The 16,615-nt window shown below is 44.4% G+C and overlaps 1 protein-coding gene across 12 annotated transcripts in view; it reads right to left on the reverse strand.

Annotated features, from left to right (window-relative positions):
• Window positions 1–842: 842 nt before the first annotated feature.
• LOC140702810 (solute carrier family 9 member C1) overlaps window positions 843–16,615 on the reverse strand; it is a 288,383-nt gene continuing 272,610 nt past the window's right edge. For 7 of the 12 annotated variants that reach the window (XM_078381996.1, XM_078381998.1, XM_078381993.1 and 4 more), the window contains 6 exons: window positions 16,044–16,105; window positions 13,581–13,698; window positions 10,911–10,972; window positions 9,143–9,260; window positions 6,971–7,032; window positions 843–1,349 (listed from right to left, as the gene is read on the reverse strand). In XM_078381996.1, the coding sequence (XP_078238122.1) occupies window positions 1,299–1,349; window positions 6,971–7,032; window positions 9,143–9,260; window positions 10,911–10,972; window positions 13,581–13,698; window positions 16,044–16,105 (473 nt within the window). In that variant the 3' untranslated portion in view covers window positions 843–1,298. Of the gene's footprint in view, window positions 1,350–6,970; window positions 7,033–9,142; window positions 9,261–9,787; window positions 10,071–10,910; window positions 10,973–13,580; window positions 13,699–16,043; window positions 16,106–16,615 lie in introns of those variants that run through there. The other 5 variants (XM_078381989.1, XM_078381994.1, XM_078381995.1 and 2 more) reach the window with 5 other exon arrangements.

Consider the following 16,615-nt stretch of genomic DNA (forward strand, 5'->3'; position numbering starts at 1 on the left):
AGGTGCCCTTAGATGAGCGGGGGAGTCCGGAGAACATCAGCACTGCAGGGGAGAACATGTAATTTTGACACTGACTCGAGTACAAGCCGAGGGGATGTGTCCTTTTTCAGCATAAAAAATGGGCTGAAAAACTAGGCTTATACTGGATTATATATGGTAACTGGTGGTTTTTATAAAAAAAAAAGTATTTAACAAAAATAAATACAGTTTGATTGATCAAACCAGAGTACTTACTTAGCTTTCAGGCATATTTTCCTCATATGGGGTAACAGAGTGTCAGTGCACCTACTCAGGGTTTCTGTCTGCTCATTTCTGAACTGGCTGTAGATTTTTGTGGGGGAAACCCTTCGGGAACACAGAAAGGACGGCTGGGAACAGTGCAGCTCAAATGTTGAGGTCTAGCTCTAACCTTGATTTTATTTTGTGGGAAATGTAGTGTAGTTGGCCCTGAAACCAGCGTTTTTCTCAAAATACACAGGAGCAAAATATGGCTAATTTAACGGCTGTATTTGGGTGTCCTCATCAAGTACTTGGGGTATTGCATTCAAGAATGGATCCATGTTTTTTCCAGAAACTGGGAAAATAAATTTGACAGCTTGTACTTTATTACAGCCAAAGACCAGTAAAACCACATCAATATAAAATAGATACATATAGTTACTTTACAAAACTGTGACTATATGTATCTTGTACAAGTTAAGATCAGAGGTTTGTAGAGATGATTTTTTTATATATTTGGACGAAACCAGGAAGCTGCAGTGTGTTGCAAATCAGGACTAGAATTTCTCTTGCCCGTCATTCACGACAGAAGAGGAAAAGGACAAAAGAGATGAATACACAAGAAGATTAAGGAAATTTATTCTATGATCAAAAAATAAATAAATAAATCACAATTTATTGTTCAACCTTCAACAAGCTGATCATTCTTTTAAATGATTTTGAGATCTTGCAATTTTGAAAACACTGGTGTCATGAACTTTGGGGAAACTATTTTAATTCTTCAGGTCAGTTTTAGTAATAAGTGGGGATGGGCTATTGATAGGTGGCAAAGAAAAAAAGTTAATTTTAAACAACATCTACAGGTAAGCAATTTTTTCTTTTATTTATTTACAATTTATTTATTTACAATATTTTTTAGCCGCACCATTGCCAGTGGCTTTTGTTAAAAACTGGAAGATTAAACAATGTGAAAGGCTGCAGAATCCTTCCTCTGTTTCTTGCCGGCATGCTTGAAGATCACAAAGTACATATCTGGAGACTGCTCGATTGTTGCACGCTGAGTGGTCTTGTTAAACTTTTCACACATTCGAATCTTTTTTCTTCTTGGCCCTTTGGGTAAACCAATCGTCCTGTTTAAGGGAGAAAAAAATGATTTGAACATGGTTAAGCACAAGCTGTAGGTGGCAAGAAGAACCATCCATCACAACTTCACCCAGAATAAAAATAAAAAAATTAGCCTCAGTTTTATAAAAGGTGGCTAAAGCCGATGAAGTCTGCCAATGAATGCAGTGGTCCCCAACCTTGGGCCTCCAGATGTTCTTGGACTTCGACTCCCAGAAATCCTGGCCAGCAGAGGTGGTGGTGAAGGCTTCTGGGAGTTGTAGTCCAAGAACATCTGGAGGCCCAAGGTTGGGGACCAGGAAGCAGACAGCAGTGACAACAGCGGTGGGCATGTTCTAGGAGGCCAATGACATTTTTGGAGCAGCGAGCTTACAAACAACAAGCGTGTTTGAGGTGCCAGGAAGCCACTAGAAATGGAGGACGCGGATGATCCCTTTCACTCCCTGGTAAACTGATTGAGCTGAGTTTCTGCAAGAAAGAGCCCTCTGTTTAAATAAAGCAAAGCAGGAAATTCCACTTCTAAAGAAGCGCTATTCTTGTGTCAGAAGGAGGTTGAAAGTGAACATGATTCTCTCCCACCACCCAGTTGCACTTGCCATGCCATCGATGGATACGAAGGGTATCAAGAGTATGGAACTAGTTAGCTGACGATGTGCTGTCAAGCTGGAAGTGATCTGTAGCTGCCCTAATAGGGCTTTCAAAGTAGGTGAGATGTTTAAGGAGCCCTTTCACCAAGTCCACACCCCCCAGGGAGGTCCCATAGCTAGGCCGCGTTTCAGACCCAGGCCTCCAGAGTCCTAAGGCGTCATTCTATCCGCTATACCATACCGGGAGCCACCTGGAAATGACAGGCTATTTATTAATTAGCTGGAAAACGAGGTTCCAGCTTGAGATGGGCACAAACCCCATTTCAGAGGTTCGTACTCGTTCATAGGCATCCCCCCCCATGATCTCCCATTCACCGGCCGGCTCCTGTCCTTCTCCTCCTCAGCTGTTGACCCTTCAGACAAGGAGGCAGGACAGGCAAATCTCTGCTCCTGCCAGGGACCGGTTGAACAGCCAGAGGAGCAGAGCATGCGCCAGCTGGCGCATGGGGGGTCCGGCCAGGAGGTGGGCAAAGGCAACGCGTGGCACCTGGGGGAGCCATGCATACAAACCTCCGAACTGAGATTCATGCCCATCTCTAGCTACCACTGAACTGATGCTCGGTTCTTGCGGCTGTCTCCGCTCCTTGATTGAGCTTGGCAAAGAATTTGTCCTATCAAGTGTCCCTTTGTGGTCTAGCAAGGAGATGGGGAGAGGCTGCCAGCTGCCAAAGTTGAGAAAGGGTCAGGAGGTGTCATCAGAAACCAAGACCAAGGGCATCCACACCCTTGCATTTTCAATCACCCTGTATGGGTGTGAAAACTGGACAGTTTAAACAAACGAAAAAACTGATTCATTTGAAATGTGCTGCTAAAGAGCTTTGCAGACTTTACCAGAAATACAAACAAGCGGGTCCTTGAGCAAAACAAGCTTGAACTTAGCCGCCTAGAGTGGTCATATCGACCAGAGAGGGAGGATATAAATAGAATAAATAAATAAATAAACTATCTCTGGAGGCTAAAATGCTGAAGCGGAGGCTGTCCTTGGTTGTTGGAAGTTTTTGGGGCTGTTTGGCCACGTTCCGGAGGTTTTTCTTCCTAATGTTTCGCCAGTCTCTGTGGCCGGCATCTTCAGAGGACAAGAGCTAGAACTCTGATAGAAACAGAACATGGACAGAGTTCTAGCTCCTGTCCTCCAGAGATGCCGGCCACAGAGACTGGAGTAACATTAGGAAGAAAAACCTCCGGAACGTGGCCAAACATCCCCAAAAACCTCGAACAACCATCGGATCCTGGCCATGAAAACCTTCGGCAATACATTGAGGCTGTCCTTCTTTGGGCACATCATGAGAAGGCAGAGTTCTCTGGAAAAGATCACAGTGCTAGGAAAGGTGGAAGGCAGGAAAAGAGGATGTCCCAAACTGAGATGGTCTAACTCTCTAAAAGAAGCCACAGGCTTGAGTGTGCTGGAGCTGAGCGGTTGAGGACAGGGCATTTGGGAGACTGCTCCTTTATAGAGTCGCCCAAAGTCAGAAGCAAATTGATGGCACATGACAGCAACAACGTAGCTTTACATTTCTTTTTGATTTCTTGGATCTTAGCAGTGTTGCAAAGCAGGGATATGAATGAACTGGCAATAGATTGGCCTGGGGGATCAAGCAGAGAGTTATAGATAGTTAGCTAGTTAATTAATTAATTACGAATTTATCTATGTCCTATATTTCCTGCTACCTTTTTCCTAAATAGGATCCAAGGAGGCTTACAGTACGAAAAGAAACTATTAGAAGCACAAAAAATCTAAATATTGCAATATTTAAAAATAATTCAACCAATATATTAAAAACGTGTACTTCAAGCCAAGCCACCTGAGAAGAGAATCACTTGTGAAGAAAGTTAAAGGAGTCGGTCCTGCACGTGCTCAGTTAAGTGGAAATATGGCGCAGGCAACAAGACATACCGGATAGAGGAGAAAATCCTGGGATAGAGTTCAAGAGCTTTGGTGTCATCAGCCGACAAGTGGTACTGAAAGCTGAGGAGGAACGCCTTAGGGACAGAGGAGCAGACAGACAAGAAAGTCCCTGCGAAAGGAGAGATTCACCTCACAGAAGAACGGAGAGAAAAGCTCGGAAGAGAACGACACCCAGTCCGAAGGAATTAAAGAGCAAGGGGCACCTGCTAAAGAGGACAGAAAGTTAAAGGTGAGAAGCAACTGAATAGAAAAATCTTTACGGTCACTGAGAACTTTTGAGGGTCGTAGATCAATTTGGAGCAGAGGGGTCAAAAGATGACAAAAGGGAATTAAGACTTTGGCAGGTTAGATGAGGGCACAAGAGTAGCCAACTTATCAAGTGAGAGCAGAAAAGGCCGAAAGGTGGGAGATGGTGGAGTGGAGAAACGGGGAAGCGGAAATGAAGAGGCCTCAGAGCAGATGGCTTCAATGTATTCGCGAAGGCTTTCACGGCCGGGATCTAATGGTTGTTGTGGGTTTTTCGGGCTCTTTGGCCGTGTTCTGAAGGTTGTTCTTCCTAACCTTTTGCCAGTCTCTGTGGCCTTGGGCCTCTTCAGAACATGTCTCTCTCTCTCTCTCTCTCTCTCTTGCACACACTTCAAGATGTAACATTTCCACAGTTGGCTCTCTGAGCCTAGATACCTTGACGTTTCTTCTTTCTGTATGAAGCTGAAAACCTTTAAGAATGCTTACCCATGTGAGTACAATAGAGAGTTCTTTATTTAATACAAAAAACAGCCTCCTGAATATTATTTCTATGCGCTAGTGTTTGGTGAGGGGCAGTTACTAAAAAGGGGAACTTCCAGCTAATTCTGCCCAACCGGCTGGCACTTCTTGCTGCGCATTTTTGAGGAATTCAAACGAGTTCCCATAACTCTCAACAGGTAATACAACCGTAACATTTGTTGTATTTTTGTGGTGGGCTTGAATACTGTTTGTAGGCATTGTCCAATATGTGGATGACACCTTAGCAATTTGGAGTCACGGTGAAGAAAAATTGGAAGAATTTCTCATCCATCTCAACAGCATCCACCCAAATATACAATTCACCATGGAAAAAGATATAGAGGGTCAACTCCCGTTCCTAGATGTCATGGTCCTATGCAAAACTGACCTCCGACTGGGACACAAGGTCTACAGAAAACCCACCCACACAGACCGGTACCTACACAAAAACTCCAATCACCACCCACAGCAAAAAAAGAGGCAGAATCAAAACACTGGTAGACCATGCAAATCGGAACTGTGAAGCTCAGTTTCTCAGCACTGAACTCAACTATCTGAATTGGGCCCAACAGGCAAATGTCTACTCCAAAAATGAAATCACAAGAGCCATCAAACCAAGAAAACAACACCGAACTGAAGAAGAAAAACAGCCAACCAAAAATAAAGTATTTCTGCCATACATCAAAGGGGTCACGGAACGTATGGGGAAACTTTTGAAAAAAACACAACCTACAAACAGTATTCAAGCCCACCACAAAAATACAAGAAATGTTACAGTCAGCAAAGGACAGAAGGGACCCCTCACCACTGCAGGTGTGTACTGGATACCTTGCAGTTGTGGCCAGGTATATATTGGAACCACAAAACGAAGCATCCACATCAGTATCAACGAACATGAGAGAGACTGCAGACTAAAACAACCAGAAAAATCTGCAGTAGCTGAACATGCCCTAAAACAAACTGGACATGAGATTCTATTTCAAAATACTGAAATACTGGACAACACCAGCAATCATTACATCAGACTGCACAGGGAAGCCATTGAAATCCACAAGCACCAACAGAACTTCAACACAAAAGAGGAAAGTTTGAAACTCAACAAAACTTGGCTCCCAGCTCTGAAAAATACAGCGTGCAAAAGGTGAACGAACTCTACCCAGCCACAAGGACCGGAGATCACTATGCACAAAACACCATCTAATGACACACATCAATCACAGTGACAGATAATCTCTCCTCCTTATCACAACAATACACCCACAACAAGACACACTAATCACCCATCTACGGGGGGGGGGAAGACAAAAGCCTATCTGACAGCCATAAATACTGCACTCCCAAGCCAACCACACCAGAGCACAGAGTGCTGTCTTCTGAAGATGCCGGCCACAGACCCTGATGAAACGTTAGGAAGAACAACCTTCAGAATACGGCCAAAGAGCCCGAAAAACCCACAACAACCATCAGATGGTTCCAGTTTCGGGATTGATGGAGACCAGGCCGTGAGAAGAGGCGGAGGAGCAGGGAGGCCTCTGGCCAGCCCTTAAGGCCTTCAAAGGCAGAAAAGAGACACAGAGAACGTCTAGAGCATATGTCGACCGGAACGCTATCGTCCTGTTAATTGCTCCAGGTGCATGGCAGATGAATGGAATGTGATACACAAAGTCTGCTTGGTTTCTCTTCCTTCTCCTTCAAAGGCACAATGAGCTAAAGAAGACCATGAGGAAAGATAATGGGCGAGGGAGCGACAAGGAGGGAAAGGAGGAGAAAATAGCTCCCTGCAAGAGCAGGCCAGGTGTGTCCAGAGTGGCAGAAAGAGATGAACTGAAAGGGATTAAGGCAGATTCTACGGAACAATACTTTGCAGAAGAAAATGTGTGAAAGGCGCAACAGAACCAAGCAACCATTGGTATGTGTGAAGTCCTCACTATTTCTGGCATTGTGTTCGAGTCTATTTTCCTCCATCTCATGGTTAATCAGGCCCAACCACATTGGGTGCTTAGTAGCTACAGTCTTAGGGCACAATCTGGAGATCCATTTGTTTACTCCATGGGTAAAAAGGTGTGTGTAAACTTCACATAGGTGATGCTTTCCATGTGCTGGCAGAGCGCTTCTAACAGGCAAGGGAAGGGATCCCATGGACAGAGTATCACATAGAGGGAAATTCAAGTAGACACTGAAGACGTGGATCCTCTTTTAAAACATACCCTCCTTGTATTCACTGTTCTTAGGGCAGAATACTGTAAAATTCTTACACAACTCCTAACATTCTTCTGAAGACATAAGACCCGAATAGGGGGGACATACTTACTAGATCAACAGTGACTGAATCAGGAGAGGGTGAATGTGAGGAAACAACACTTCCCAAGGTCCCTGTAGATTCAAGAGGAAAATGTTTTAATATTTTATTTGTTTTTTGCCCCCAAAGTATCCCCCATTTGAAAAGAATATGAAAAAACTGATTTATTCTATCCAATCTGTTTAACTATCATTGAGAAATTTGGGAAGGAACTGTTTAAGGAAGATGGAAACTTCTGTAAGGAATGGAGAAGAAAACCTCCAAGCCTGACCCCATAACCAACAGGGTCTGTCCTCTGAGGAGTCCAAGGGCCCTTCCTTCTCCGCCTCCTCCTCCTCCTCCTCAGACTTCCACTCCTTGGATATGGGAAGGTTCCAGAAACACATCTCCCCTTTCACGAGAGACAGCAAGCGACAGGCAGAGAAATCCTGCTGCTCTTTCTGATTGGAGATCTAATTCTCCTACTATTCAGATCAGGGGTATTGGCGAGACTTCTTATTTCCACTTCCCTCCCCCTTGGGGACACGCAGGATGGATCCACGACCACGACTGATCTCAGATACTTATGAGGATTCCTCATCCCATCCCACTCCTTTTCCAAGAGAGAAGGTAAGCAAGGCAGGAGAGATCCCACAACCATCCCTGATTCAAGAGAGCAATGGGATTGCAACTAGAGATGGGGGCATGCCGGTATCCATATAAAAATAAGACTTCCCCCACACAGGTGAACGTCTTGAGGGTCCGGCCCCCGGGGGCCAGACCATCGACTCACCTGTCCGCTGCTTCTGCGGGCTCCATGCCCCCTTCCAATTGCTCCAGAGCAGGTGAGTGGATGGGCAGGCACAAGGGGGGGCGGACCCTCGTTATGTCTACCTGTGCGTATACGAACACGAATACCCCCATCTCTAATTACAAATTTGTGAACTCATTTGTAATTCAATTTGTAATTCATTTGTGAAGTGAGGTCTGTCACGGTATAGATTATTAAGCTTAAAACTGTGAATTATGAATGGGATTTGTAGTCATGGAATATTGTAGAAGGATCCATACTGGTTCTGTGTTAGCATGACTGGATGCTCCGAGGAAGTTTTCTCCTCGAGCCGGATGGAAAATTAGAAGTAGCAGCCTTGGCCTGAGACGATAAGGAACCAAGACACAACACCAAGACGAGGGACAACAACCCCTGTACTGGTTGTTGTGGGTTTTGGGGGCTCTTTGGTCGTGTTCTGAAAGTTGAAGCACCTTCAGAACACGGCCAAAGAAACCGAAAAACCCACAACAAACATTAGAGTAGACATGGTCTAGAGGGGCGGGGTAAAAAATCAAATAAATAAATAAATAGATCCGGGCCATGAAAGCCTTCGCGAATACAACCCCTGTACCTCTCGTGGGAATTGGAGGTGTGGCGAGAAGAGACAGCCCTTTACGCTGATTGATTAGCGTCTGAGAAGAGTGAAGAAGAAGAAGGGAGGTCCCAGTAAGGAGGACAATGGAGAATGGAGACAGAGAGAAAGGTTGGTTTTGGTACTGATTTTAGGACTGAGAACTAGAATGGAGTTTTGAGTTCCAGATACTAGTTTTTAGTGTTATGCTAAGATGTGGTTCAGAGAAGGCATAGAAGAAGGGAGGCTATGCCTGGCCTACCTTCTAAGCAGTTTTTTAAAGAGTTTTTTCATTTTATTTTTGCTAGCTGGAATTTGTTAAGATTCTAATTGCTATACTTTATGGAAATGTACTTTATGCTATGCTTTCACAACAAATGGAATATCTCTAAAATACTTAATTTTTCTAATAAAACAATAACTCGTAAAATCCTAAGTTTGGTCTCTTGAACAACAAATCTGCAGAGCCAGATGGTAAAGGGCCACAGAGTGTACTACCAAAGTCCTTTTTTTGCCTGAGTTTTGTTTGTCTTGGCAGACTCCACAACTGATGATTTTTATTTTTTGTTTTTTCTCTTTTAATTGGTTATTAGAACAGACTTGCGGAAAGGGTAAGTGTAGCTGCCTTGCTGGGTTACCGGGACTCAACTCAGCTTAATTAGGACTGCGCTTATGCCCAGACCGTCTCTGTTCAGCCGTAAAGTATCTTTTAGGAGATCTTGGGGATGACAAGGCCTGCCTTCCACACAGCCATGCATTCATATAACCTCTCTAGAATTAGGGTTTACATATAATTTCTCACCATGCCTCTGGCTTGAATGATCCTGCCCCAGAGGACTGAATACGCCAGTGCTCGGCCCAGCAACAGGATCGGGAGATGGTCTCACTGCAATTGTGCTCGTTCCCACATTGCTTTGTTCCTGAAATATTACCGTTTTAAGAGTTAGTCCATATAGATCTGGAAAGATGGTGCTATTTTTTTTGGCCCACAGCTCCCAACCCCACACAGCCATTGGCCATCCTGATCAAGGCCTTGAGGGAGCGACGGGCCAAAAAACGAACTTGCCCAAACTATACTCATGAAGAGTATCCAGTATAGCTAGTGATGCACATCCAGAAATCTACTTTGCTGCCTCTGTGAAGGATCAGACCCAACCTATTCTTGGTGGGGAAACGCCCTTTTCTTTCCTCCCGCCAGAAGGAGGGCTGAGGGCTGTGCTTGCTTATTTGCTGGTCACCAAGAGCACTTTCTGGTTGGATTAGGCTAAAGACGTTTAGAGGCAGATTTTGGACATTACCCACGAGAATACAGATAACTCTCAGAAATTCCCTATCCAAGCCATTTTGTGAGTGTCTGAGAAATTAATCGCACGCTGGTCTGTTAGCCTTGTTTGGTCAAAAGTTCCACTAATGGAAGCGCAGACTGAAAAAAATTCAAAAGCCGAAATGGGGAATGGAGGAATCTGGAGGGGTCAGGGTTGAAAAATTGTCTTAGGAGGGGTACGTAGGGCCTTAGGTCCACACTAGAGATGGGGGTTTTCACATTCGTATACAAATACCCCCCCGCAAAGGTAGAGACAATGGATCATACTCAGGTATAGTAAGTTGAAAGACAGATGTGTGTCTTTTTCCTTCATTTCCTTCATTTGAAATGAAACATACCCAAAAAATTGAGTAGGACTGAAATTTTCCTCAATTCTTTTGTGTAATTCGTAATGTTTAGAGATACGCTAAGATAGTATAGAAACCAGGAGAGCCGTTAGCAACCATTCAGAATTGACAAAAATTGGGGGGGTGGGATTTCCAATCTATCGAAGGGACTGCAACCCAGAGAGCAGGGTTATTTTGACACTAAGTTTGAAATTCCCGTGGCTGCTCCATCCCACTTCCCTTACTGCCTCTACCTTTCCGTCACCCCCCCCATTTCCCTTTCATACACCATTTCCTTAGATTTCTTTTTTCGTATGTTGGGGGGGGGGGTTTCAAAGTCAGCCAGGCTGTGATAGCAAGGGATTCTCTGGCATTGTTTTTTTTTAAGAGAATACCATCCCTCCTCCAGTTTTTTTTACTAACTTTAATAAAGAAACATCTCACCTAAATAACATAAATCTAACACCACAATAAAATACAATTACATAATACACCTCTGCCACCCTCATCCTCAGGGTGAGCAGTAATAAAGTTTTAAATTTCATTCAGACCATTCAGCATTTTGTTCTAGTCTATTTTCCTCCATCTCGTAGTTAATCAGATCCAACCCCATTCGGTGCTGAGTAGCTACAGTCGTAGGACACAATCTGGAAATCCATTTGTATACTCCATGGGTAAAAAGGTGTGTGTTAACCTCACATAGGTGAGGCTTTCCATGTGCTGGCAGAGCACTTTAAGGGGATCCCATGGGCAGAGCATCACATAGAAGGAAATCGAAATAGACACTGAAGACGTGGATCCTCTCTTAAAACATCTCCTCGTTGTATTTGCCATTCTTAGGCCAGAATACTGTAAAATTCTTACGCAACTCCTAACTTTCTGCTGAAAACACAAGACCCTAATGAGGCTGACATACTTACGAGATCAACAGTGACCGAATCAGGAAAGGGTGAATGTGAGGAAAGAACACTTCTCAAGGTCTCTGTAAATTCAAGAGGAAAATGTTTTAATATTTCATTTGTTTTTCTTTCCCAATATACACGCACTAAAAAAAGAACATGAAAATACTGATTTACCCTATCCAACCTGTTTAACTATCCTTGGGAAATTTGGGAAGGAACTGTTTAAGGAAGATGGAAACATCTGTAAGGAATGGGGAAGAAAACCTCCAAGCCTGACCCCATAACCGCCAGGGTCTGTCCTCTGAGGAGTCCAAGGGCCCTTCCTCCTCCTCCTTCTCCTCCTCCTCCTCCTCCTCAGACTTCCACTCCTTGGATATGGGAAGGTTCCTGAAACACATCTCACCTTTCACCGGAGACGGCAAGCGACAAGCAGAGAAATCCTGCTGCTCTTTCTGATTGGAGATCTAATTCTCCTACTACTCAGATCAGGGGTATTGGTGAGACTTCTTATTATTTCCACTTCCCTCCCCCTTGGGGACACGCAGGATGAATCCACGACCATGACTGACCTCAGATACCACGAGGATTCCTCATCCCATCCCACTCCTTTTCCAAGAGAAAATGTAAGCAAGGCAGGAGAGATCCCACAACCATCCCTGATTCAAGACAGCAATGGGATTGCAACTAGAGATGGGGGCATCCAGGTATCCATATAGAAATAAGAATAGCCCCGCACAGGTGGACATCATGAGGGTCCGGCCCCCGGGGGCCAGACTGTCCATTCACCTGTCCATTGCTGTTGCGGGATCCACCGTCCCTTCCAATTGCTCCAGAGCAGCTGAGTGAACGGGCAGGCACAAGGGGGGCGGACCCTCGTTATGTCTACCTGTTTGTATACGAATACGAATACCCCCATCTCTAATTACAAATGTTATCTCTGGTTCCGTTTTCCATGTGGAACAGAAGTGGCCGAGGGAGATATTTTATTCTTATTTAGAACCTGAAAGATGGAGAATGGCCACAGGATTCCACCAGGACCACTCAGTCACGTTTCCCATGACCAACACAAGTATGGGAGGGAGAAATCCCATTGTTCGCCTGCTTTTATCCTGAACTTGGGAGTAACAAGGCGTTCCTGGTGGGGAAGAAAGCTTGGAGGCTCAACCACCCCTCCGTAAGGAGAAGGGGAATGGTTTTTCAGGAAGGGGCAGATCTAGGTGTCAGATGAAGAGCAGATCTCAATTGATCCCAGGAAAGCAATCAAGCCAGCAGAGTTAATTTACTCTCCTCATCCCGGCTACAAAGACTCTCTAAAAATCTTCCTTGTCTAAAGATAAAGTTACCGAATATCCATATGATTTATAAGAAATGTAAAATTGTTTCAGTTTTCTTGCTGCTAATAAGGCATTACAAAACATTACACAGAATACCATTTGTTTTTGTGTTAAGTATTTGTTACTTGCTGTAACTCCAGGAGGAGGTGCCAGAGGGCATCTGAGTTACATGAGAATGTATGAACATGCGAAGAGCCCTGCTGGATCAGGCCAAGGGCTCATCTCGTCCAGCTTCCTGTATCTCACCGTGGTTCTGCCAGATGCCTCTGGGAGCACCTGAGACACAAGATCCTTGTCTCCTGATCCCCCCCCCCCCACATTTGACATTTGGACGGGCCTTCCTTCGAAGCCTGGAGATTCTACATCCCCATCGTGGCTTGTCACCTGGGATGGGATTTTCCTCCAGAATCCTACCCATCCGGTTTTCAAGGCATCTACGCCAGATGCCACCACCACCACATGCTGTGGCAAGGAGTTCCACAGACTAACAACACGCTGGATGAAGAGATATTTTCTTTTGTCTCTTCTCACTCTCCCAACACTCATTTCGGGTGGATTCCCCCTGGTTCTGGTATTGCATGAGGGGCGAAAGAGCTTCCCTCTATTCACCTTCTCTAACTGATGCATAATGTCATACGTCTCGATCATGTTCCACCCTCCGGCGCCTTTTCTCTAGACTATAGAGCCGCAAACGGTGTAGCCTTTCCTCAGAAGGGAGGGGCCCCCACCCAGGCATCCTTTGAGTCGCTGTGCACCTGGTCAAAATGCCTTGGTCTAGGGGGCACCCAGGGGCCCCTCAGTCAGCCCCCAGGGTCAGATGCGGATCCCTTTTCCCTTTACTTCCAACACCCTAATTTCTTTTTCTCCACTGGAAAGATCTGTTTGACCTGTCAGGAATCCACTCTCTCTATGAAATGAAGGCAGATGAATTTTATGTTGTTTTGCCCGCTGGAGGTCCATAAGATCCCTGCACTGTTGGCATGTAAGGAAACTGAATTACAATGATCCGTTATATTAAGTGAAAGCAGTTCTCTTTTTTTTCCCTTTAATATTTATTTTTTGGATTAACCCAAGCACTGTTCCTGGTGTTCCAACATTAAACCTCACACCATCGGTGCCCAGCAAATCCCCCAAATCGGCTTGGGTTCCCCTTCAATCCAAAGAGAGCTTTAAAAAGGTAAAAGGCAAGCAGCCCGCCTTGAAATGGCGCTGACGACACATCCACACCAAATTCGTAGATGAATTAAAACCCATTAAAGGGCTATTGTTCAATTTGGGAAGTGAGGTCTTCCTTCCACACAGCCCGGCATGTCTATAAATTCTCTAGAATTAGGGTTTCCATGTAATTTCTCACCGCGGCTCCGGCTTGAAGGATCCTCCCGCTGAGGACTGAATATTCCAACGCTCCTCCAAGTCCCTGCATCAGTATGTGGTCGGTTGTGGATTGTGCTTGTTTGCACCTTGCCTTTTTCCTGGAATATGACCATGTTCAGAGTTAGTCCATGTAGATCTGGAGAAAGGGTACGTTTTCTTTTTTGGCCCACAGCTCCCAACCCCACACAGCCATTGGCCATCCTGATCAAGGCCTTGAGGGAGCGACGGGCCAAAAAACGAACTTGCCCAAACTATACTCATGAAGAGTATCCAGTATAGCTAGTGATGCACATCCAGAAATCTACTTTGCTGCCTCTGTGAAGGATCAGACCCAACCTACTCTTGGTGGGGAAAGGTCCTTTTCTTTCCTCCCGCCAGAAGGAGGGCTGAGGGCTCTGCTTGCTTATTTGCTGGTCATCAAGAGCACTTTCTGGTTGGATTAGGCTAAAGACGTTTAGAGGCAGATTTTGGACGGTACCCACGAGAATACAGATAACTCTCAGAAATTCCCTATCCAAGCCATTTTGTGAATGTCTGAGAAATTAATCGCACGCTGGTCTGTTAGCCTTGTTTGGTCAAAGGTTCCACCAATGGAAGACCAGACTGAAAAAAATTCAAAAGCCAAAATGGGGAATGGGGGAATCTGGAGGGATCATGGTTTAAAAATTGCTTTAGGAGGAGTACCTAGGGCCTTAGGTCCACACTAGAGATGGGGGTATTCGTGTTTGTATATGAATAACCCCACCCACAGATTCAGACAATGGATCATAATCAGGTATATTAAGTTGAAAGACAGACATTTCTTTTTCCTCAGATAGTATACATTTGAAATAAAACATACAAAAAAAATTGAGTGGCACTGAAATATTCCTCACTTCTTTTGTGTAATTCGTAATGTTTAGCCATATGCTAAAACAGTACAGAAACCAGGAGGGCCGTTAGCAGCCATTCAGAATTGACAAAAATTGGGTTGGGGGGGATTTCCAATCTCTCGAAGGGTCTACAACCCAGACAGAAGTGTTATTTTGACACTCAGTTTGAGATTCCCTTGGCCAATCCATCCCACTTCCCTTACTGCCTCTACCTTTCCGTCACCCACCCTTCATTTCCCCTGCATACACCATTTCTTTAGATTTCTTTTTTTTTTGTATGTTTGTGGGGGGGGGGTTCAAAGTCAGCCAGGCTGTGTTAGCAAGGGATTCTCTGGCATTGTTTATTTTAAAGAGAGTATCTTCCCTCCCTCCTCCAGTTTGTTTTAAAAGAAATTTATTAAACAAACATCTGACCTAAACAACATAAATCTAACACCACAATAAAATACAATTACATAATAAACCGGTGCCACCATCATCCTCAGGGTGAGCATTAATAATGTTTTAAATTACATTAAATCGATGCATCATTGTGTTCTAGTTTATTTATTTATTTATTTATTTATTTATTTATTTATTTATTTATTTATTTATTTATTTATTTATTCATTCATTCATTAGAATCTTCAGGTGGTGCAGAATGCGGCAGCCAGGCTCCTTACAGGAGTGAGAAAATATCAACACATCTCTCCAACGCTGGCCACATTGCATTGGCTGCCCATCTGTTTCCATGTCGACTTCAAAGTTTTAATGCTTACTTATAAGGCCCTAAACGGTTTAGGACCTCGATATTTGGCGGAACGCCTCCTCCCACCAAGGTCTACCCGGATCACCCGCGCGAGTCAGGAGGTGAGGCTGAGGAGCTTGACGCCGAGAGAGGCCCGGAAGGAGAAGACACGAAACCGGGCCTTCTCGGCGGTGGCTCCTCGCCTCTGGAACAATCTCCCTCCGGCAATTCACGCGGCCCCCACGCTGGGCACCTTTAAAACTCAATTAAAAACACGGCTGTTTATTCAGGCCTTCCCTCCAGCCAACTCTTGATTTTTTTCCCCCTACTTTTCCTTTTTATCTTTACTGCTGTTCTTGTTTGATTATTATGTATTTGTCTATGTTTTATTATTTGATTTTATATTTGGAAGCTACCTAGAGTGGTCCGGTGGGCCAGATAGGCGGGGTATTAATTAATTAATATTAATTAATATTAATTAATTAATATTCCCCTCCATCTCATAATTAATCAGGTCCACACCACATTGGCTGCTTAGTAGCTAGTCTTAGGACACAATCCGGAGATCCATTTTTTTACTCCATGGGTAAAAAGGAGTGTGTCAACCTCACATAGGTCATGCTTTCCATGTCTTCCCAGAACGATTCTGACAGGCAAGGGAGGGGATCCCATGGGCAGAGTGTCACATAGAAGGAAATTCAAGTAGACACTGAAGATGTGGATCCTCTCTTAAAACATCCCCACCTTTTATTTTCCGTTCTTAGGGCAGCATTTTGCAAAATTCTTACGCAACTCCTAACATTCTCCTGAAGGCAGGAGACCCGAATTGGGCTGACATACTTACTAGATTAACAGTCAACGAATCAGGAGTGGGTGAATGAGAGGAAAAAACACTTCTCAAGGTCTCTGTAAATTCAAGAGGAAAATGTCTTAATATTCCATTTGTTTTTCTTTCCCAATATACACGCACTAAAAAAAAGAACATGAAAATACTGATTTCCCCTATCCAATCTGTTTAACTATCCTTGGGAAATTTGGGAAGGAACTGTTCAAGGAAGATGGAAACATCTGTAAGGAATGGGGAAGAAAACCTCCAAGTCTGACCCCATAACCACAAGGGTCTGTCCTCTGAGGAGTCCAAGGTCTCTTCGTCCTTCTCCTCCTCCTCCTCCTCCTCCTCCTCCTCTTCCTCCTCAGACTTCCACTCTTTGAATATGGGAAGATTCCTGAAACACATCTCCCCTTTCATTGGAGACGGCAAGCGACAGCCAGAGAAATCTGATTGGAGATCTAATTCTCCTACTACTCAGATCAGGGCTATTGACAAGACTTCTTATTATTTCCACTTCCCTCCCCCTTGGGGACACGCAGGATGAATCCATGACCATGACTGCTTTCAGATACTTATGAGGATTC

This window comes from Pogona vitticeps, chromosome 15, assembly GCF_051106095.1.
Source record: "Pogona vitticeps strain Pit_001003342236 chromosome 15, PviZW2.1, whole genome shotgun sequence".
Classification (NCBI taxonomy): Eukaryota; Metazoa; Chordata; class Lepidosauria; order Squamata; family Agamidae; genus Pogona; species Pogona vitticeps.